Source organism: Heterodontus francisci, chromosome 41, assembly GCF_036365525.1.
Source record: "Heterodontus francisci isolate sHetFra1 chromosome 41, sHetFra1.hap1, whole genome shotgun sequence".
In the NCBI taxonomy this organism is placed as follows: domain Eukaryota; kingdom Metazoa; phylum Chordata; class Chondrichthyes; order Heterodontiformes; family Heterodontidae; genus Heterodontus; species Heterodontus francisci.
This window is the reverse complement of record NC_090411.1, coordinates 24,160,991-24,183,691: the sequence shown is the minus strand read 5'-3', so window position 1 is coordinate 24,183,691 and position 22,701 is coordinate 24,160,991. Positions and strand designations below refer to the sequence as shown.

The following is a 22,701-nucleotide window of genomic DNA, read 5'->3' as shown; positions in this document are numbered from 1 at the left end:
ACAAACTGGGAGAGGTGGGGAGAAGGGGAGGTCACTGCAGAGTTGCAAGAGGTTATGCGATAGGGAGGGCAAGGTCATAAAGAGATTTACATATAGAAATGGTAACACAAAATTAAAACATTTAAATCTCCTCGCTTTCTCGCCCATCAGCTAAAATCTTTCCTCATAATTATAGTTTCTCATCACTGGGATTATCTTGGTGAATCTACACTGTACATTTTCTGTCACTTGAATATTTTTTTGTATAATGAGGTGCCTAAAACTGCATACTCTAACCATTGCCTTGTACAGATAGATTATTGAATCCACTGTAACCCAAGAATATATCTCACCTCCAGCTCCCTCTACTCCACCGTTTCTTCCATTAGGACAATAGACACCCTGAGCCAATTGGCATTCAATGACATCCAGGTTTGTGCCCTGGGCCCAAGCCCAGTAGCAACTCATGTCAGAATGCGCAGATACATCTCACATTTATCCCTTATACCCAGCAGATAACGGAGACTTGCATCTCATTAGTCAGCTGAGCATAGGATAGACACTTGACAAGTCTCTCAAATCTCTGCTACCATCCAAAACTCTGTTGCCCATCTCTTAACTCACACCAAGTCCTCTTCACCTGTCACCCTTGCACTTGCTGACCTACACAGGCTCCTGGTTGGGCAGCAACTTGATTTTTAAAATTCTCATCCTTGTTTTCAAGTCCATCCAAGGCCTCACCTCTCCCTTGCTCTGTAACCTCCTCCAGCTCGGAGATATCTGCGCTCCTCCAATCTGGCCTCTTATGCATCCCCAATTTTCAATTTTCAACACTCCGCCATTGGTGGCAGTGCCTTCAGTTGCTTGGGCGCCAAGCTCTGAAATTCCCTCCCTAAACCTCTCCACCTTTCCACCTCTTTCCTCCTTTAAGACACTCCTTAAAGACTATCTCTTTGAGCAAGCTACTGGTCAAGTATGTTAGCATCTCCTTATATGGCTCAGTGTAAAATTTTGTTTGATTATGCTCCTGTGAAGTATTTTGGGGCATTTTGCTATATTAAAGGAGCTATATAAATGCAAGGATGAGTTGTTGTTTCCATCAACTGAATGGCATCACTCTTGCAAAGCAATGCAAAGCTGTTCCAGCAGGGGGAGACAATATTCAGTAGTTATCAAGGAAAAGTCTTAAAGTTGACATGCAGCACAGGAAACAAAGTCCCACCTTGCACCTCACTGCAACAGGGGTCTCATCCCCCAACATAAACATTCACTCCCTCCAACCGCCAGCGCACAGTAGCAGCAGTGTGTACCATCTACAAGATGCACTGCAGCAATGCACCAAGGCTCCTTCGACAGCACCTTCCAAACCCACGACCTCTACCACCCAGAAGGACAAGGGCAGCAGGCGCATGGGAACATCACCAACTGCAAGTTCCACTCCAGATCACACAACATCCTGACTTGGATCTATATCCTTGTTCATTCACTGTCACTGGATCAAAATCCTGGAACTCCCTACCTAACACACTATTGGCGTACCTGCACAACATGGACTGCAGCAGTTCAAGACAGTGGCTCACCACCATCTTCTCAAGGGCAATTCAGGATGGGCGGTAAATGTTGACCTTGACAATAAAGCCCACATCCCATGAACAAATAAAAAAACGGATTAGTTGACCTTAGTCAGGATGACAGGAAACTCAATGGGTTGCTCTGATTCCAGTGCAGATGGTGTATTGTACAAGTTCATGGTGGCTTGTGGCGATTGGTTTCTTGGACTGGATGGAGGTACACAGTGGTGTTCCCCAAGGTTCAGTACTAGGGTCACTGCTGTTTTTGCTTATCATTAATGACCTGGACTTGGGGGAGTACAGGGCCCAATTTTGAAACTTGCAGATGAAACAATACTTGGAACTAAACAGAGGACATAGACTGGTGGAATGGGCGGACACAAGGCAGATGAAATTCTACGCGGATAAGTGCGACGGGAGATATTTTGGTAGGAAGAATCAGCAGAGACAATACAAGGTATAAGGTACAATCTTAAAGTGGGTATAAGAACAGAGACACAGGCTGTTTGAGTATAAATCTTTGAAGATGGCAGAACAGGTTAACAAAGCAATTAATTAAGCTTATGGAATCCTGGGGTTTGGAAATAGAGGCATAGAGTACGAAAGTCAGGAAGCCTATATAAAACACTAGTTCGGCCTCAACTGAAGTATTGTCTCCAAGTCTGGGCACCACAATTGGTTTTGAAGAGGGTACAGAAGGGATTTACTAGAATGGTTCCAGTGATGAGGGATTACAGTTGCATGGGTAGACCGGAGAAGCTGGGGCTGTTCTCCGTAAAGCAGTGACGGCAAAGAGGAGAATTGATAAAGGTGTTTAAAATCATGAAGGGTTTAGACAGACCAAATAAAGGGAAACTGTTTCCAGTGGCTGAAGGGTCAATAAACAGAGGGCACAGATTTAAGGTGATGGGTAAAAGAACCAGAGGCAGCATGAAGAAATTTTATTTTTACACGAGCCCCTAGCATTTGGAATACGTTGCCTGATAGTGTGGTGGAGGCAGATTCAATTGTGGCTTTCAAAAGGGAATTGGATAAATACATGAAACAGAAAAGGAAAGAGCTGGGGGAGTGGGAATAATGGGGCTGCTCTTCAAAAGAGCTCGATAGGTTGAATGGCCTTTTCTATGCTGTACTAGCCTATGATTCTATGAATAACATAGATGCATGTAAGGGGAAGCTAGATAAATGCATGAAATAGAAGGATATAAGCAGATTGATTTCCCTCCGTGCTATACTATTCTATTATTCTATGACTCATGCGTTGGCGTGTTTTTTGACCCTTTATTTCAACATAGTCCCGGCTCATTCACACGGCTGCAGCAACACCACTGACAGCCTGACAACTTACTTCAGACGTGACGCTATGAACACGTCGTACTCTGCTGCCATCTTGCACGATAAGGCTTGGCGGCTGTGCGCCGAAGAGCAGTTGGTGTTGATCACTCGGTGGCCTGTGTGGCGGGAAGCAAAAGGCGCAGAGTATTAACACGACCATCACGGAACAATTCAGAGCTGAAATACAGGCCAGTGACAGGCACAAACTCAAGGTAGAACCTATCAGTACGCAGGAAAACCGGGCACCCAGCAGCTGAATTCCCACTCATTCAATCATACCAACAAATATTAACACCAGGAAAAGGCCATTCAGCCCGAGCCAATCCATTCTTCCCTCAAGCCCACCTACCAACTCCCCCGATCTATCAATCCATTCATCTTCCAAAGGAAACCTTACTACATTACTGCGGCACAGTGGCGCAGTGGTTAGCACCGCAGCCTCACAGCTCCAGTGACCCAGGTTCAGTTCTGGGTACTGCCTGTGCGGAGTTTGCAAGTGCTCCCTGTGACTGCGTGGGTTTTCGCCGGATGCTCAGGTTTCCTCCCACAGCCAAAGACTTGCAGGTTGATAGGTTAATTGGCCATTATAAACTGCCCCTAGTGTAGGTAGGTGGTAACGGAATTGTGGGGATGTGGTAGGAATATGGGATTAATGTTCTTTTTTCTTTTGGGCCTCCTTATCTCGAGAGACAATGGATACGCGCCTGGAGGTGGTCAGTGGTTTGTGAAGCAGCGCCTGGAGTGGCTATAAAGGCCAATTCTGGAGTGACAGGCTCTTCCACAGGTGCTGCAGAGAAATTTGTTTGTTGGGGCTGTTGCACAGTTGGCTCTCCCCTTGCGCCTCTGTCTTTTTTCCTGCCAACTACTAAGTCTCTTCGACTCGCCACAATTTAGCCCTGTCTTTATGGCTGCCCGCCAGCTCTGGCGAATGCTGGCAACTGACTCCCACGACTTGTGATCAATGTCACACGATTTCATGTCGCGTTTGCAGACGTCTTTATAACGGAGACATGGACGGCCGGTGGGTCTGATACCAGTGGCGAGCTCGCTGTACAATGTGTCTTTGGGGATCCTGCCATCTTCCATGCGGCTCACATGGCCAAGCCATCTCAAGCGCCGCTGACTCAGTAGTGTGTATAAGCTGGGGATGTTGGCCGCTTCAAGGACTTCTGTGTTGGAGATATAGTCCTGCCACCTGATGCCAAGTATTCTCCGAAGGCAGCGAAGATGGAATGAGTTGAGACGTCGCTCTTGGCTGGCATACGTTGTCCAGGCCTCGCTGCCGTAGAGCAAGGTACTGAGGACACAGGCCTGATACACTCGGACTTTTGTGTTCCGTGTCAGTGCGCCATTTTCCCACACTCTCTTGGCCAGTCTGAACATAGCAGTGGAAGCCTTACCCATGCGCTTGTTGATTTCTGCATCTAGAGACAGGTTACTGTCAGATTAATGTAGGATTAGTATAAATGGGTGGTTGATGGTCGGCACAGACTCAGTGGGCAAAAAGGGCCTGTTTCAGTGCTGTATCAATAAATAAATTATAACAGTGACTATGCTTCAAAATGACTTCATTGGCTATAAAGTACTTTGAGCTTCAGGAGGTCTTGAAAGTTGTGAATTTTTTTCTAATGTATATAGTTGACTCAAGTCAACAGCCGGTTCCTGGTAACATAATGCAAGCCTTACTATTTGTATTAAAATACCACACGGGCCACTTGCTTGCCTGGTGTCCCTTTCAATGAACAGCCCAGATTTTGTGCTCGCCTGGGCACTCCCACACACAACACTGGAGATGGTCACTCTCTAAAGAATAATCTACACACTAACGTGTATCGGCCCGAAGAGACAATTTGCACAAATGCCAGTCAGCTCCATACCCAGTGTACCCATTCATACTACCACAGGTGGTGCAAGCACATGAGCCATGCAGCAAACTTAAGTTTTGCACCATAACATTGTGTTTAGTGTAAAAAACAAATTGCCACAAGATGCTTAATAAACATGAACAGATAAACAGGAATGGATGGTGAGCTAATGAGGGAGAGATGAGGATGCGTGACTAAGAATTGGGATGGAAAGATAAGTTTCGAGAAGGTTCTTCACGAGGATAGGAGTGGAGAGGAGCAAGCGTGCATGGAGGGAGCATCACAGGGTCGGGCCCAGGCATCGGAAAACTTTCTCACCATTCAGCTGGGACAACAAGAGGGAGGATATACAGAAGAGCAGAGTCAGAGGACTGGCAGTGACAGGAGAATGTTTTGGGGGTAGAGAGAGACTTGAAGTTTAGGATGAAAGGAACAGAAGGAAATGCAGATAGGATGAGATGAAGTCGGATGAGAAGAGGCTGCTGTGGAGCACAAATACCAGTGCAGACCAGTTGGGCCGAATGGCCTGTTCCTGTGCTGAACATTTTATGTAATTGTACGAGAATTTTAAACTTAATGTGTTTGTAAATAGGGAACCAGTGTAGGTGCATGGGGATGATGGAAGAAGAAATGGCAGCAGGGGTTTGTGAAAGTCGGAGTTTGTGGAGGATGGAGATAAAAGGCCAGCAAAGGAAAAGGATTGGAGTATTGGAGCCTGGAATCGAAAACGCGATTGGGTTTCAGTGACGGAGCGGCAGAGGTTAGTGATATTCCACGGTGATGGAAAGAATGTGAGGGTTTGATGTATAGCTGTGGGTCAGAAAGGACACTAAGCTTTCACTCGATCTGGGTCAGTCTGAGCGAGGTTTTGGGGGGGGGACTGGAGTCAGTTGCAATGGGCGAAACTCATGTCAGAGTCCTAAAACAATGACCTCAGCCTTTCTGATGTGAAGATGTAGGATGTATATGCATGATTTGAACGGCTCTAGTATGTGGTTGCGATACTGGTTTAATGAATTCTCACTGGTCCACCATCCGTACTCCTCATTCCTCTCTCCCAAAGTGCTCGCACTCAGTTGCTTTGGTGCGAAGATTGATCCAGATTCCAGTTAATGCACAGGTGAATTATGAGCCCTAAGGATCACGACTTTGGCCCCTGTTCTGCGCTCAGCTTGTAAGCATTTTACAATAAGCTCCAGCAATGGCCCTCAGTGTTCTCCAGTGAACCTGCTGGAATGTTGGATGGGAAGTGGATCTGACTGGGCTTTAAAGCCCCCATACTATAATAACTTACTAAACTTTTAGGTTTGTCCATGAAGAATGGCGCCTCTGAAATTAGTCCCAAACTTATCTGTTCTTATAGGAACATAGGAGCAGGAGTAGGCCATTCAGCCCACTGAGCCTGCCCCCCCCCCATTCAATATGATCATGGCTGATCATCCACTTCAATGCCTTTTCCCCCCACACTATCCTCATATCCCCTCATGTCATTGGTATTCAGAAATCTGTCAATCTCTGCATTAAACAAACTCAATAACTGAGCTTCCACAGCCCTCTGGGGTACAGAATTCCAAAGATTCACCACCCTCTGAGTAAAGAAATTTCTCTTCATCTCGGTCCGAAGTGGCTTCCCCCTTATTTTAAAATTGTGTCCACTGGTTCTAGACTCCCCAACCAGGGGAAACATCTTACCTGCATCTACCCTGTCTATTCCTTTTAAGTATTTTGTAGGTTTCAATGAAATCACCTCTCATTCTTCGAAACTCTAGAGAATACAGGTCCAGTTTCCCCAATCTCTCTTCATAGGACAGTCCCACCATCCCGGGAACAAGTCTGGTGAACATTCGTTGCACTCCCTCTATGGCAATAATATCCTTCCTAAGGTAACGGGACCAAAACTGCACACAGTACTCCAGGTGCAGTCTAACCAAGGTTCTATACAATTGAAGCAGGATTTCACTATGAACTGTTTAATTCTACTGCAATATATAGGGATTGAGTCAGTGTCTGAGGAAGTACTCCAACAAACAGAATACTCATCTCCCATGTTCCAATGGCCCAAAGCACAGCCTGTGAGCTCTGGCTAACCGGCCCACGAAACCTAGACAACCTCGGCTTCCATTTGTGCATATATTTCTCACTCGCTGGTTTGTCCAGTTTAAATTTTGTAGGCCTGGAGCTTTGGAATGGGCTGTTCCTACAGTTGTCACCTTATAAGTAGGTAAATCCTAAATCAGTACATCCAGATCTGTTAGTCAGTAAAATGAATGGTAACATGGATTTAAAGGTAACTTGTGCTGCCCGAGCCTCTATGCCAGGAACTGAGAGGGTCCACACAACCCGTATCATCAAAGAGCAGCCCCCACCTGTCCTGATCTTCAGCTCCTCATCCTCGTCGTCAGTGAAGATGTATGTCTGGGACAAAATGAAAGAGAAACTATTAAGGACACACTGTCTTCTAAATTCAATCCAGCGCATTAAGTATTAGATAATCAAAAATCGACAAAAATGGTCATCGGACCAATGACTGGTTCAACTTGACAAGCACCTGGCATAAATTCTTCTCCTTTCGATTGTGATAGCTGCATTACAACAGTGACTACACGTCAAAAAGACTGGCTGTTAAGTGCTTGGAGGCATCGGTGGTCGTGAAAGGCACTATATAAATGCAAGTCTTTTTAAATGAAAACGCTAACAGGGCGATGGGGAAAGAGCAGGGGGAGTAGGATTAATTGGATAGTCCTTTCAACACAGGCATGATGGGCTGAATGGCCTCCTTCCGGACTGTATCTTTCCCCTCGGCAACGCATTAATACCCTCATTACCTCCCGACAGATCCAGAACTGCAAACAAGCTAGGAGCCGCACGAGAAATGGGTCCATGTCTTTTGAGTTCTGGAACCTGCTTGAGGCCTATGCAACTGGTGAAGTCCCTGGAGATTACTTTTCCAATAGAAGGGTCAAAATTTTGAAAGAACATTTTCAATGACTGACGCAAATAATTTTAAAAATGGCTAATTTTAAGGTGAATCCTGAGATGGCGTTACTGCTTGGAGACCAGATTCAGAATGGCCGACCGTACAATTCATAAAGAGGAGGAGAAAATGAGCAAGATAAATAAAAATTAATGCTGCCCTTTTCCAATTTCCCCATCCTGTTTTCGCCCGATGTGATTATGGCTCACGATGAGGTACAGTATCACAAGCACTCTGGACTCAATTTTAACTCCTGTCTGGCGGAAACCAGGCCGGGGAGGGTGGAGCGGGGGAGGGGCAGTTAAAATGGAGCGGGGTGGGGGGGTGCACTTAATCACTTCTCTCACGTATCAAACTGACCGACTGCAATTTTAAATTACAGGCAGCCAGGGCACCCAAGTCAGTGGGGGGTCCTTCTTTTAAATATGGTGGTCAGGCTCTGGTTTCGAAATCGAGGCCTGCTGTGCAATTTTGAACTGAGGCCTGTGCAGTGGAGCAGTGTTGGCTTCCTCGTCAGGCCAAAACTGCTGGGAGCCAGATCGAAGGCCAGAGGAGGTCAAGCAAGGTCGGCTAATTTCTTTTGAAAGCTTCCTTGTGCAGAGGTGCTCCTGCACGCAAACTTTGGGCCTGCATTTCCCCTGGCTTCTTTCCTCTCTCCCCGATCGTGATCAGCTCTGGATCCCCCCCCTCCCTCACCACTTAACTGATGGCCAGGGTCCATTCCCATGGGCCACTAGCTGCGGCCTCCTGCTACCCAAATCCCCACCCCAGGCAGTGATTCCTGCAGGTTCGGGTGGGACTCTGGCCAGCTTGAATGTTTAAATAAGGGGCCGGAGTCAAAATCTCTCCGGGGCCTCCACATGCGTGTTTTTAACTCACCCCAGGCTGCTCGCACAAAAAGATCCCATCCCAACTTAAAATCGAGACCTGAAAGTCCAGACAAGTGAGTGTCAGTGTTGGACTCGGTACCACACCTGGGATTTAGAGATTTAACCATCAGTGGAGGCCGTAGAACTACCATAAGGTTACGACCTCTAGTCATTATGGTATCATGTGTGACACTGGTTGTGCTCAGTGCAAGGTTCCAGTTTTTCAGTACAGGGAAATGGGCGGTAACAACACACAAGACAGCCAACAGAAATATCTGCGCCAGTAAGCAAACGTCACCCATTTCCTCATTCCGCATTTTCCTTTGAGACAGCTGTTTGCACCACAAGAGAAGCTTCCCCATTTCTTCAGATAAGCCTTTCATCGGCTGCAATAGTGGAACAGAGATATGAGGCTTTCGATCCAGAACCTCACCCACCACTCCTACCCCCACCCCAAACTCACTGCCAACCGAAAAAACTCGCCCAGTGCTTTCGAAATAAAGCAGAGCTGATCCTGTTAACACTGTTGCCGGGGCCTCCTCATTTACAATGAGCCAAACAGAAGGTTGCTCCACATGAATGCATAGTGCAGGGTCTAACTTTAACCAGCTGATATGCTAATGAGGGGCAGCTGGGCTGGCCTTGTTTAAGCAAAAGGCGACGAGTTAATTCAATAAGAATTCCACCTCAGTTCACTCTGCTTCATGTTCAAATTCTTCCGCATTTTCCACGACAACAGGGTTTAGACCTCAAGGCTTGGGTTCTGATAGACAGCAGCAGAGATCATGAGGCAAGGGCGGAGAGGCCACGGGTGGAGAGGCAAGTTCTAAACTGCTGATCCATTATCAGCTGTGGTATCTGTTATACATTGTTATATTACCTTTAAAGCGCTAGGAACTAATTAGCTAGGAACTAATTGTTAGGTGTAAGTATTCCAGTGGGGCCACATTCACGGTTGCACGGGAGAGTCATGTGACATGTAACAGGAACCCAGTCTCAAGCAGTCCTACATCAGGCAGTATACTGGCTGAATGAATAAACAAAGACTCCAGCCTTTCCAAGTTTTAAGTGTGATTATTTCTAACATGTGGAAACCAGAAAACAACCAGAAGACGTAACAGTACCCTTCATTCCAAATAAACAAGATGGGATCTTAAAGCACTTGCACATATATAGTGCCTTTCACAACCTCAGCTCATCCCAAAGCACTTTTGAACTGTTTAACTTTTGTAATGTAGGAACTACAGCAGCCAATTTGCACACAGCAAGCTCCCACAAACTGCACTGTTTTCAGCTGTTGCGCGAGGAATAAATGTCAGCCAAGGCACCAAGGGAGAACCACTACAAAAGCAAAATACTGTGGATGCTGGAAATCGGAAATGTTAACAGAAAATGCTGTAAATACGCAGCAGGCCTGGCAGCGTCTGTGGAGAGAGAAACAGAGTTAACGTTTCAGGTCAGTGACCGTTCATCAGAACCCCAGCATTTACTGTTTTTATTATCGGGGAGAACTACCGTGTTCTTCAAAATAGCGCCATGGGATCTTTTAGAGTCAAAGAGTCAAACAGCACAGAAACAGGCCCTTCTGCCCACGCCCGCCATCAAGCACCTATCTATTCTAATCCCATTTTCCAGCACTTGGCCCATAACCTTGTATGCTATGGCATTTCAAGTGCTCATTTGGACAACAGTGCAAATTGGGCAATAGCAAATCGGCCCGTTTTACACTCAGGCAGTCTTTCATTTTCCATTAAGTGAGTGAACCAGCTGCTGATTCGCTATGACCCACTTTCCACTCTTGCCAAAAACAAATTTCTCACCATTCATTTCACTGAATCAGGAGAAGGCATGAGAAGGTTATTATAGGGAAGCTGTGAGCTAAAATCGATCTCATTGAAAAATTAGTTCAGAAGTGGATCTTAATTTACGCAATAGTTTGCCATTGAAAGCAGTGAGTATGGACCAACGTGGGAATTCAGGAAAGGGATCCCAAATTAACGGGGGCTGCTCCAGCTGTGATCAGTAAACTCCACACGGACTGTCATTGTCCAGTCAGTATGGCTCAGTAACATACTGAACACCGAAATGGGTTCAGCCAACTCATACAGTCTTTACTATCGCTTAAAAACTGTCATTTGTATTGCCAGAGGAACCCCGGGTCTATCGCTGTGACCAACAATGAGTAGTGGTTTCAAAGCTCAGCCTCTGTCCAACTGCAGTCACTGAACCTGCCCTGTGGTTTTACTGGGAAACTATCTCCATTACCACTCCGGAAACAGCCGATTAGAAGACAGCACCAGTTACACGCAAAGGGCTGAGATATTTGGATACTTTAAAGTGAGGCCTGTATGTTTACGACTGACAGCTCCATCCCACTGCCTGGCTTCAGGTACAGGGTTGCTATCAGAACTGAGAAGTTATAACTATCAGTGATGGGGGAGGGGGTGACTTGTTAGATGCTTTTAAAATTATAAAGGGGTCTGATAAGTGTTACAACCAGGTGAGAAGGGGTCTAGGGGTTCCCTCTCAGCCTTTGCCTGGTCTAACCGTAACAGGGTTTAATTTTATAAACACTGTTTTTAGCTCCCCGTCAGTGAATCCTTGTTCACTTCTCCAATTGTAAGGCAAAGAAATCAGATGCATTTCCTGAGACTTAAACAAGAAAGGTGGAAGTTTATTAATCTTAAACTCTAATCCAGTTACCGACTATGAATATGCGATGCGACCACGCTAGCATACATATGCGATAAACATACACGCACAGAGAGATAGAAAAAGTAGAAAAGAATAAAGGCGAAAAGTTTGAGGCAATATCTGGATTATAGTTACAGTCCTTTAAGTTCAATGTGGAGTCTTTGGTTGCTGGTAAGTCTTGGTTTTCGTTAGGGCCCAGTTCACGCTTCAACTTGTTTAATGTAGGAGTCTTTTCTCTCTTGAAGTTTACGTGTCTTCCGTGGGTCCGGTGACTTGGGAGAAAGCGAGAGAGGGTCAGCCAGGAGAGGGGCTTTCTTGCTCCAGCTTCAGTTGCAAACTCTCTGCAGTCTCAACTGTCCAGTGTCGAACTCAAAAAGCCTGGGCCAGCCGGTTAGTCATGTGACCAGCTGGTTTAACCAGTCCTGTCTTTGTGGATTGTATCATCTTAGCAGACCTGGAGTGCGCTTCCTTACACCTTCAATGTCTGGTGATCAAAATCCATTTGGGTTAATTGGTCAGGGAGTAGTTCTTTGTCTCCTCAAGCACCGTCTCTTAGTATGAAAATGTCCTCCAGTCAAAGGTCTGGTGATCTCTTTAACAAGTAATTTCTTCACTCCAGCAACAGTTTAAAATTAATGTTCATATGACGAAATTCATATGCCTCATTCTTGGCAGGTGGGGGTCTGCATGACATAGGGTCGTAGACGTAGAGTAGATATTTCCACGTGGGGAGACCAAAACTAGGAGTCATAAATATAAGATAATTGCTAATAAATCCAATAAGGAATTCAGGAGAAACTTCTTTACCCAGGGACCCAGGGAGTAGCTGAGGCAAATAGCATAGATATGTTTAAGGGGATGCTGGATAAGTACATAAGGGAGAAAAGAATAGCAGGATATGCTGACAGAATGAGATGAAGAGGGGTGGAAGGAGGCTCATGTGGAGCATAAACACTGGCATGGACCTGTTGGGCCGAATGGCCTGTTTCTGTGCTGTACATTCCATGTATTTCTATGTAATGTAATGGTAGCTACCTTAAATTGGAAAGATGCAACTGTTAATGAATGTGATTTAATAAAGAATATGTAAGTTGTTCTCATAATTTAATCCTTTAAGCCCAATATCATTCTGGTGAAATCTTCCCTGCCGATGGGGTAAATAACCACAGGAAAGAGAATTAAGAATATAACAGAGGTTAAGGCCATTTGACCCTTGGGTGTTCTTCCCTCTTGCACCACACCTCTCCCATTAGTTCAGGCTGCAATCCGAATAACTCTAAAAGTTGTGCCTTTCCTATCACCATCTGTTGGATTATTTGTCTGAGTAAATAACTGCTTCTCTCTGTTTTAAATTTACCTTGCTTCATTACCTCTAGATCTTATTTCCCATTTTTAATTTGAAGTAATATTCTGGGTTTACCTTACCGAAACTGTTTTAATATTTTCTATACCATGATCAGATTCCCTACAATCATCATTTCACAATCAGATTGTGGAATTCATGCTTCCCCGTAGTTTAGCTTCTACATGCTTGGCGTTTTCTGCTCTCTCACCAGCCTGTGTGGTATGGTGACCAGAATTGAATTCAACAACTTGCATTTATATAGTGCCTCTAGTGTAATAATATAGGAAACGTGCTCCGGCCGGTGTCGGGATCCTGGCTCACAATCCGCCGTCTGGCGAGGAAAGTTGCCGCCCTGCGGGTCCATCCAATTAATGTAGAGTCAGAACTATGTGTCCTGGCCTGTCGGAAGACCTTACACAAATCAACGACTCTTGGAAGATCACCATCAATAACAACGAGCTCAGTAGACTCAATGTGGACATTGCAGCACTTCAGGAGACACGCCTCCCTGCGAGTGGATCTCTAAGAGAGCAAGACTACACATTCTACTGGCAGGGTAGAGATCCTGAAGAACCAAGACAACATGGAGTGGGCTTCGCCATCAGAAACTCTTTGCTCAGCATGATAGAGCCACCTTCAAATGGCTCGGAACGCATACTGTCCATCCGACTGCTCACCGCCTCTGGCCCAGTACACCTACTCAGCATATATGCTCCCCATCTGAAGTTAAAGACCAGTTCTACGAGGAACTCCATGATATCATTAGTAGCATTCCTAATACCGAACATTTGTTCCTGCTGGTGGACTTTAACGCCAGGGTTGGGGCCGACCATGACTCATGGCCCTCCTGGCTTGGGCGCTATGGTATTGGAAGGATGAATGAGAATGGACAGAGACTGCTGGAGTTGTGTACCGATCACAACCTCTGCATCACCAACTCGTTCTTTCATACTAAACCCTGTCACCAGGTTTCATGGAGACACCCAAGATCACGTCGTTGGCACCAGCTGGACCTCATCGTCACAAGGCAAGCCTCTATAAACAGTGTCCAAAGCGCACACAGCTTCCACAGTGCGGACTGCGACACCGACCACTCCCTGATGAGCAGCAAAGTTGGACTCAAACCAAAGAAGCTACATCACTCCAAGCAGAAGGGCCGCCCGCACATCAACACTAACAGAATTTCTTATCTACAGCTGTTACATCAGTTTATAAATTCACTTGAAAAAGCCCTTCAAAACACTCCTGCAGGGGATGCAGAGACGAAGTGGGCCCACATCAGAGATGCCATCTCTGACTCAGCAATGACCACCATTGGCAAACGCGAGAAGCAGAATGCAGACTGGTTTCAATCTCACTTTGAAGAGCTGGAACCTGTCATAGCCGCTAAGCGCACTGCACTGTTGAACTACAAGAAAGCCCCCAGCGAGTTAACATCCATAGCACTTAAAGTAGCCAGAAGCGCTGGGCAAATGACTACTGGCAACACCTATGCAGTTGTATTCAGCTGGCCTCCGACACCAGAAACATCAGAGGAATGTATGATGGCATTAAGAGAGCTTTTGGGAAAACCATCAAGAAGATTGCCCCCCTCAAGTCTAAATCGGGGAAACGATCACTGACCAACGCAACCAAATGGACCACTGGGTGGAGCACTACCTGGAACTGTACTCCAGGGAAAATGTTGTCACTGATACCGCCCTCAATGCAGCCCAGTCTCTGCCAGTCATAGATGAGCTGGACGAATAGCCAACAAAATCAGAACTCAGTGATGCCATTGGTTCTCTAGCCAGTGGAAAAGCCCCTGGAAAGGACGGCATTACCCCTGAAATAATCAAGAGTGCCAAGCCTGCTATACTCTCAGCACTCCATGAACTGCTTTGCCTGTGCTGGGATGAGGGAGCAGTACCACAGGACATGCGCGATGCCAATATCATCACCCTCTATAAGAACAAGGGTGACCGTGGTGACTGCAACAACTACCATGGAATCTCCCTTCTCAGCATAGTGGAGAAAGTCTTTGCTCGAGTCGTTTTAAACAGACTCCAGAAGCTGGCTAAGTGTGTCTACCCTGAGGCACAGTGCAGCTTTCGAGCAGAGAGATCCACCATTGACATGCTGTTCTCCCTTCGCCAGCTACAGGAGAAATGCCGCAAACAACAGATGCCCCTCTACGTTGCTTTCATTGATCTCACCAAAGTATTGACCTCATCAACAGACGTGGTCTCTTCAGACTACTAGCAAAGATTGGATGTCCACCAAAACTACTAAGTATCATCACCTCATTCCATGACAATATGAAAAGCACAATTCAGCATAGCGGTGCCTCATCAGACCCCTTTCCTATCCTGAGTGGCGTGAAACAGGGCTGTGTTCTCACACCTACACTGTTTGGGATCTTCTTCTCACTGCTGCTCTCACATGCGTTCACGTCTTCAGAAAAAGGAATTTTCCTCCACACAAGATCAGGGGGCAGGTTGTTCAACCTTGCCCGTCTTCGAGCGAAGACCAAAGTATGGAAAGTCCTCATCAGGGAAGTCCTCTTTGCTGACGATGCTGCATTAACATCCCACACAGAGGAGTGTCTGCAGAGACTCATCGACAGGATTGCGGCTGCCTGCAACGCATTTGGCCCAACCGTCAGCCTCAAGAAAACGAGCATCATGGGACAGGACGTCAGAAATGCTCCATCCATCAATATCGGTGACCACGCTCTGGAAATGGTTCAAGAGTTCACCTACCTAGGCTCAACTATCACCAGTAACCTGTCTCTCGATGCAGAAATCAACAAGCGCATGGGAAAGGCGTCTGCTGCTATGTCCAGACTGGCCAAGAGAGTGTGGGAAAATGGCGCACTGACACGGAACACAAAGTTCGAGTATTTCAAGCCTGTGTCCTCAGTACCTTGCTCTACGGCAGTGAGGCCTGGACAATGTATGTGAACGACATCTCAACTCATTCCATCTTCGCTGCCTGCGAAAAATCCTTGGCATCAGGTGGCAGGACTGTATCTCCAACACAGAAGTCCTCGAGGCGGCCAACATCCCCAGCATATGCACCCTACTGAGCCAGCAGCGCTTGAGATGGCTTGGCCATGTGAGCCGCATGGAAGATGGCAGGATCCCCAAGGACACATTGTACAGCAAGCTCGCCACTGGTATCAGACCCACCGGCCGTCCACATCTCCGCTTTAAAGACGTCTGCAAACACGACATAAAGTCCTACAAAATTGACCACAAGTCGTGGGAGTCAGTTGCCAGTGATCGCCAGAGCTGGCGGACAGCCATAAAGACGGGGCTAAAGATTGGCGAGTCAAAGAGACTTAGCAGTTGGCAGGAAAAAAAGACAGAAGTGCAAGGGGGGAGCTAACTGTGTAACAGCCCTGACAACCAATTTTATCTGCAGTGCCTGTGGAAGAGTCTGTCACTCTTGAATTGGCCTTTATAGCCACTCCAGGTGCTGCTCCACAAACCACTGACCACCTCTCGGCGCTTACCCATTGTCTCTCGAGACAAGGAGGCCAAAGAAAGAAAGAAGTGTAATAATATATTCCAAGGCACTTCACAGAAGCATTATCGAACAAAATTTGACATTGAGTTACAAGAGATAAGAGGACAGCTGATGAAAATCTTAATCAAAGAGGCAGAGTTTAAGAAGCATTTTAAAGCTTTGGAGTAATCTATAAAGACTTGTACATGGCTGTAATAAGTTTTGGTCTACCTTAGATATTCTCTTGAGAACAGCAGAATGTAGTTCAGGTCACAAGAGGAATGGTACTGCTACATCCATGGAGTTACATCCATCCTGTTGTATAATGGCACACTCCTGAACGTAAGGATGCTCAGACCGCTGCTGGGTCCCTCAATCAGGCACCCTTTAACAAGGCACCCCTCCCCCGGAGCTGGAAAGCAACCTGCACGGGTTTGCTTGGCATTCTCCCCGGGTGGTGCCAGGCCCACCCATGTCTGGGCTAATACCAGCGGGCCATGGGCCACGGACCTAATTGGTGGGAAGGTGGTAGGGTAGCAGGGTGCTCCTCCCATCACCATCCTGCCTAATTAAATGCTCTCCCCGCCTCTAGACTCGCTGCGGGGGACAGCATAAAATTCCCCCCACACTTTCTATCTGGGGTAAGGGGAGGACACAAAACAACAATAAGGAGCAAGAACCCTCACTGATTTTTCTCCCCTCCCTAGTCTGAGGTACTCTGATCAATGACAACATCCCTTAACAAGAGTCCAGCTGAACGTAACTAACTCAGCACTGCACAGGGACTAAACCGAGCATTTGGCAGAACAAATGGATAGTTCTTGTAAAGAACTGGCACAGTCACGATGGGCTGAATAGCCTCCTTTCCATTCTATGATTCCCCATTTGCTTCACTCAATTTCACACCACCCAGTGCCTCTACCAACTGACACACCCAGAATAGCTTCTGCTTCAAACACAAATTATATTTATATAGCGACCGGAACATCGTAAAACTTCCTAAGGTGCTTCACAGGAGCATGAGAAAATAAAATATGACACTGAGCTACTTAAGGAGATATTAGGGTAGATGACCAATAAGTTTTTAGGAGTCTTAAAGGAGGAATGAGAGGTAGAGAAATGGAGAGGTTTAGGGAGGGAATTCCAGAGTTTAGGGGCCTTGGTAGCTGCAGGCACGGCCGCCAATGGTGGAGAGATTAAGATCTGGGGTGCTCCGGAGGCCAGAATTAGAGGAGCGCAGAGATCTCGGAGGGTTGTGGGGCTGGAGGAGATTGCAGAGATAGGGAGGGGCGAGGCCACTGAAGGATTTGGAAACAAAGATGAGAATTTTAAAATCGAGGTGTTGCTCAACCAGGGGCTAATGTAGGTCAGCGAGCGCACGGGTGATAGGGGAACAGGACTTGGTGTGGAACAAAAACAAGAAATGCTGGATTCACTCAGCAGGTCTGGCAGCATCTGTGGAAAGAGAAGCAGAGTTAACGTTTCGGGTCAGTGACCCTTCTTCGGAATGTTCCGAAGGGTCACTGACCCGAAACGTTAACTCTGCTTCTCTTTCCACAGATGCTGCCAGACCTGCTGAGTGAATCCAGCATTTCTTGTTTTTGTTTCAGATTTCCAGCATCCGCAGTATTTTGCTTTTATTTTAGGACTTGGTGTGGGTTGGGTCATGGATAGCAGAGTTTTGGATGACCTCAGTTTACGGAGGGTAGAATGTGGGGGCCAGCCACGGATGTGTTAGAATAGTCAAGTCTGGAGGGAACGGTCTTGAGTCTGCGTCAGACGCTAAGGATGGCAGAGTCTGAGTCACTTTCGGAAAGAGAAGTGGTTCAGCAATTGTACACTGATGTGGCAAACAGGAAGCCAAGGCTGGTTCTGTACCCTGCACGCTTCCTGTAACAGTGACAATATAAACCTCATGCTTAAATTGTACAATTAGCTTCAAGCATTATCACCATGTTGAAGATCGGGGGAGGGGAAATTTTACTGCAGCCAGTGAACAACCCTACCCCAGAAATATCACTGCTGGCTTTGCACGCCAGAACAAACTTGAGAATTTTCTTTTCAAATTATTGCCAAATTTAAAAAAAAAGACTTGCATTTATATAGTCCCTTTCACTCTCTTCGCTGAGTCAGAAAGTCATAGATTCAAATGCCACTCCAGAGTCTTGAGCATTAAATCTAGGCTGATGCCCCCAGTGCAGTACTGAGGGAGTGCTGCACTGTTGGAGGTGCCGTCTTTCAGATGAGACATTAAAGCAAGGCTTGGTCGACCAATGTAAAAGATCCCACAGCCACTATTTTGAAGAAGGGCAAGGGGAGTTCTTCCCAGTTGTCCTGGCCAATAGTTATCCCTCAACCAACATCACCAAAACAGATGCTCCGGTCATTATCACATTGCTGTTTGTGGGAGCTTGCTGTGCACAAGTTGGCAGCTGCGTTTCCTACATTACAACGGTGACTTCTCTTCAAAAGTATTTCATTGGCTGTAAAGTGATTTGGGACGCGCTGAGATTGTGAAAGACGCTACGAAAATGCAAGCCCTTCTCTCTTCACGTGGATTTCCTGTTCGTGTTATTTTAGTAGAGGAGTCGGCCTCTTTAAAATAAACACACGAATGTTTAAATAAAGCCACAGAGGTTTACAGCACTAACGACACCATTTGGTCCACTGTGCCTGTGCCAGCCCTTCACGAGAGAAATCCAAATCTAATGCCAGCTCTGTCCGATAAGAACAGTAAATGAATGAGTGTTCTTTTAAGTGCTTTAAGCATTTGCCTGTTAGTATCACCACAGTAATTTCCAGAATATAATTCTTAATAAAAGGTTATAGTGGGTGCTAACCACACCACCCCCCCCCCCCCCCCAATCACACAGTGGCTCAGTCCCAACTCCATACAGCCTGTCCTCTGTGATTCTGCACAGCAACAGGCTCAGTAGCGACTGATATCTCTATAGTGATTCTTACATGAACGTGAGTGCTTGACAGGGCTGGACAAGATGGGCGAAACATTCAGGGAGTGGGCAAAGTCAGGGCTCAAAGGGATGGCAGGAGGTGATGTGGATAGATGGTGATCTGGGGACAGAATTCCAGGAGGTAGGAGTGTAGTGAGTAAAAGAACGACTGCAGAGAATGATCTGTAATCCAGTGTCAGAAGAGATGATGTATTGAGTGTGCAGTAATCCAGTGTCAAAGGAGAGGGAGTGTTCTCCGAGCAGTAATCGGGTGTCGGTTAAACAGAGTGCGTGAGGAGATGTCCAGCATGAGAAGATCACTGATTCACTTTACAACGAACATCTGTTTTCTGTCAGTGAGCAAAGCAGCCCCATCCCCTCCCCTGCCATTGACTGCACTCACCCAGCCCCCAGCACAGTGAGCACACCACACGCCCAGCATTGTGTGAACTCACTCAGCCCCTGCCAGACTGCCTGCCGACCAGTCTTCCCTCTCAGATCCATTGTAGCCATTGTCAGATGGTTTAACTGCAGTTCTTTCCACACTTAATAAGCTCAAATCCCTCCTGAAAAAGCACTATTCAGAAGTGTAAAATGTCCTTTCTAACCTCATTCAACTGACTCATGCACACAAACGTGAATTATTTTCCACTAATATATATTTTTTCTTAGGCCCTATTTTGTATTCCCCTCCACTCCCCTTTCAGGTCTCCAAGCACCATAGTTTGACCGGGAGACAGAGCAGGATGGGGCAAAAAAAAAAATACAATCACGAACCATAAGACATAAAAAAAAACCATTAGCCTCCTGTTTCCATTTTCTGCCTGTTATTAGCTGAGGTCAAGCACTGACCATTCCTGACACAAGCTGTACATTTAGACGGTGAAATACATGGGATAATGGGCCAGGCGACCAATGGCTCGAAACACTCCCGCCAAGTGGAGACTAGGGCCAGGACTTTTGGTCAGGACCCCGATGTCAGGGTCAACTGAGGGTCCCAACCCCACACTGTGTGGTAAAGAGTCACCCATGGTTTTCCCTGAATTGGACAATTAGTGGCCAGAGGGCAGAATGGACAGCAGCCTACAATTCAGGTAAGAGAGAGAGAGAGAGAGAGAGAGACGCCTCCATCTTGAAGACCTCTCAGCAACTTTTAAAACTTTTAAAGTAAAAAATTGCCACAGCTGCCAGACAATCATTGGGCTGCAACCAAGTAGGAGGTGTGGGCCTCAAGGCCTGTCTGGAGTGCTGGCTCCTTTTGTCTGCTGCTGGGAGGCCGCCTCCAGGTAGCTGGACTAATCCCCGACACCTCAGGCGTCCCCAGGTTGACCAGAAAATTCCAGCTGGCCTCTGACAATAGGCCTTTATTGGCCATTTACTTGCCTCAATTGGCGATCTGCCACTTGCAGGCACGTAGTCCTTCCCACCTTGATCCCGCCTCCATAAAAATGGCCCCGGGGCAGGATGGTGCCAGCAAACTAGCACGTCAGTCAGTAGTGCAAATTTTTGAACCCGCTCCCTCCATATTCACCCCCATATCGGGGCAAAAATTCGGCCCTGGAATGTGGTCTCTAAGTACTGGGTTGCCCTCCAGCAGGGTACTCATGCCTGGACAGTGACCACAATATCTATAATAAAAGCAAAATACTGCGGATGCTGGAAATCTGAAACAAAAACAAGAAATGCTGGATTCACTCAGCAGGTCTGGCAGCATCTGTGGAAAGAGAAGCAGAGTTAACGTTTCAGGTCAGTGACCCTTCTTCGGAGAAGGGTCACTGACCCGAAACGTTAACTCTGCTTCTCTTTCCACAGATGCTGCCAGACCTGCTGAGTGAATCCAGCATTTCTTGTTTTTGTTGTTGACCACAATATCTAGTCTGACAGTCCAGTGCAGTACTGAGGGAGTGCTGCACTGTCGGTGCAGCAGTCATATCGGATCAGACGTTAAATCAAGGCCTCGTCATGTCCTCTCCGGTGGATATAAAAGATCGCAAGGCACTATATTCTCCCCTGGTGTCCTGGGGCCAATATTTACCCCTCAACCAACATCACTGGATTATCTGGTCTTTATCACATTGCTGGTTGTGGGGAGCTTGCTGTGTGCAAATTGACTGCCGCGATTCCTACATTACAACAGTGACTACACCTCAAAAGTTCGTCATTGGCTATAAAGAGATTTGAGACGTCCTGAAAGGTGCTATGGAAATGCGAGCCTTATTTTCATTTTACTTACTAAGCCGCTGGGTCAGAAGGTTGACGGTTCAAACCAACTCCCCCTCGACAGTCCTGGCGAGCGGAGAGCACAGCGCCAGCTCTGAATACCGCATTGACTAGCAACCGAGGTATTTGTGTCTGATGGGTAATGGTAGGGCCCCACCGCCCCGGCCAACTCATCATTGGTGGCCTTAATTTTGATTGCAGCCTTCCCAAGAGGATAAAAAAGCCATGATAAAGGCAATGGAAAACCCCCACAGCTACTCTTCTCTCAGTTAGTGGCTCAAGAATTTCATGTGTGATGCTGGCATAGAATTTGCAGCACAGAAAAAGGCCAATTGTCCCGCGCCATACGAACCTCCTCGCACCCCTCTTCATCTCACCCTATCATCATAACCTTCTATTCCTTTCTCCCTCATCTAGCTTCCCATTAAATGCTTCAATGCTATTTATCTGAACTACTCCAAGTGGTAGCGAGTTCCACATTGTAACCACTCTCCGGGTAAAGAAGTTTCTCCTGCATTACTTAGCGGATTTTGGATTTCCTCACTTGAGACTTGAGTGAAGACCCGGGTCAGAACACGATGGACGGACGTGCAGTAAAACAAAGGGAGCTGTGGACACTGAAGAGTTAGGGATGGCGAGCAAAAGCCGTCAGAAAAATAGGCCTTGAAGAAGCCTTTAAAGGTACGGAGAGAGGTAGAGAGATTAAGAGGTTTAGGAGAAAATGCAAGTGTGCAGGTGCAAAGCTCGGCCCCCAGCAAAGGAGGGCTGTCTGGAATTAGGACCCGAGCCCAACCCTTCGGACTCACACTGAATCAACGAGCACTCGGATCACACACGAGTGTCCGCTCTTGCAGTTTTGTTCCTGCACCCTTGCAGGAATGGAACTAAGGTTGCCAACTCTGACTGGACGTATTCATGGAGGCGTCATCAGACGATCCTGCCTTCAATCGTCCTTGGCCAGGGCTGCTGACTTTGGTTGCTCAACCCATTAATCCTCACAACGCCTTCCCTCAACCAACTGGAAAGCAGACTCTTCATCACCAGACTAAATGATTATTGACTGTCAATCAAACAGGCTCCCGCCCCCCACAACCCCAACCCCATCTCGACTATTTGTGTAGCTCATAAACAAAAGTTTTGAGGAGAAAATGAAAAATAACCCACAATTTATTTAATGCCCCAGTGATTTTTCTCCTGGATTGCTCAGAGCTGTGGCCTGGAATATGACTGGCAATTCCTTGGAGACTCCGGGGCAATCCTGGAGGGTTGGCAACACTAGGTGTAACAGCAAAGGTCACGAGTCATTTCAGGGCTCTGATGAACTGTGTTTGGCTCTCCACATGAAGCTAAACTGCAGCAAGCCTTGATTGTAAGGAAGTGAGATAAGCGTGGGAGAAGAGAGGGCGGAG

General features: G+C 46.8%; 1 protein-coding gene across 2 annotated transcripts in view; it reads right to left on the bottom strand.

Moving 5' to 3' along the window:
* The window catches only part of LOC137353366 (beta-1,3-N-acetylglucosaminyltransferase lunatic fringe-like), a 46,979-nt gene that overhangs the window by 12,248 nt on the left and 12,030 nt on the right, over positions 1 to 22,701 (bottom strand). For both annotated transcript variants that reach the window (XM_068019547.1, XM_068019549.1), the window contains exons 2-3: positions 7,117 to 7,165; positions 2,899 to 3,001 (exon numbers count right to left, since the gene is read on the bottom strand). In XM_068019547.1, coding sequence (XP_067875648.1) covers positions 2,899 to 3,001; positions 7,117 to 7,165 — 152 coding nt within the window. The remainder of the gene's footprint in view (positions 1 to 2,898; positions 3,002 to 7,116; positions 7,166 to 22,701) is intronic.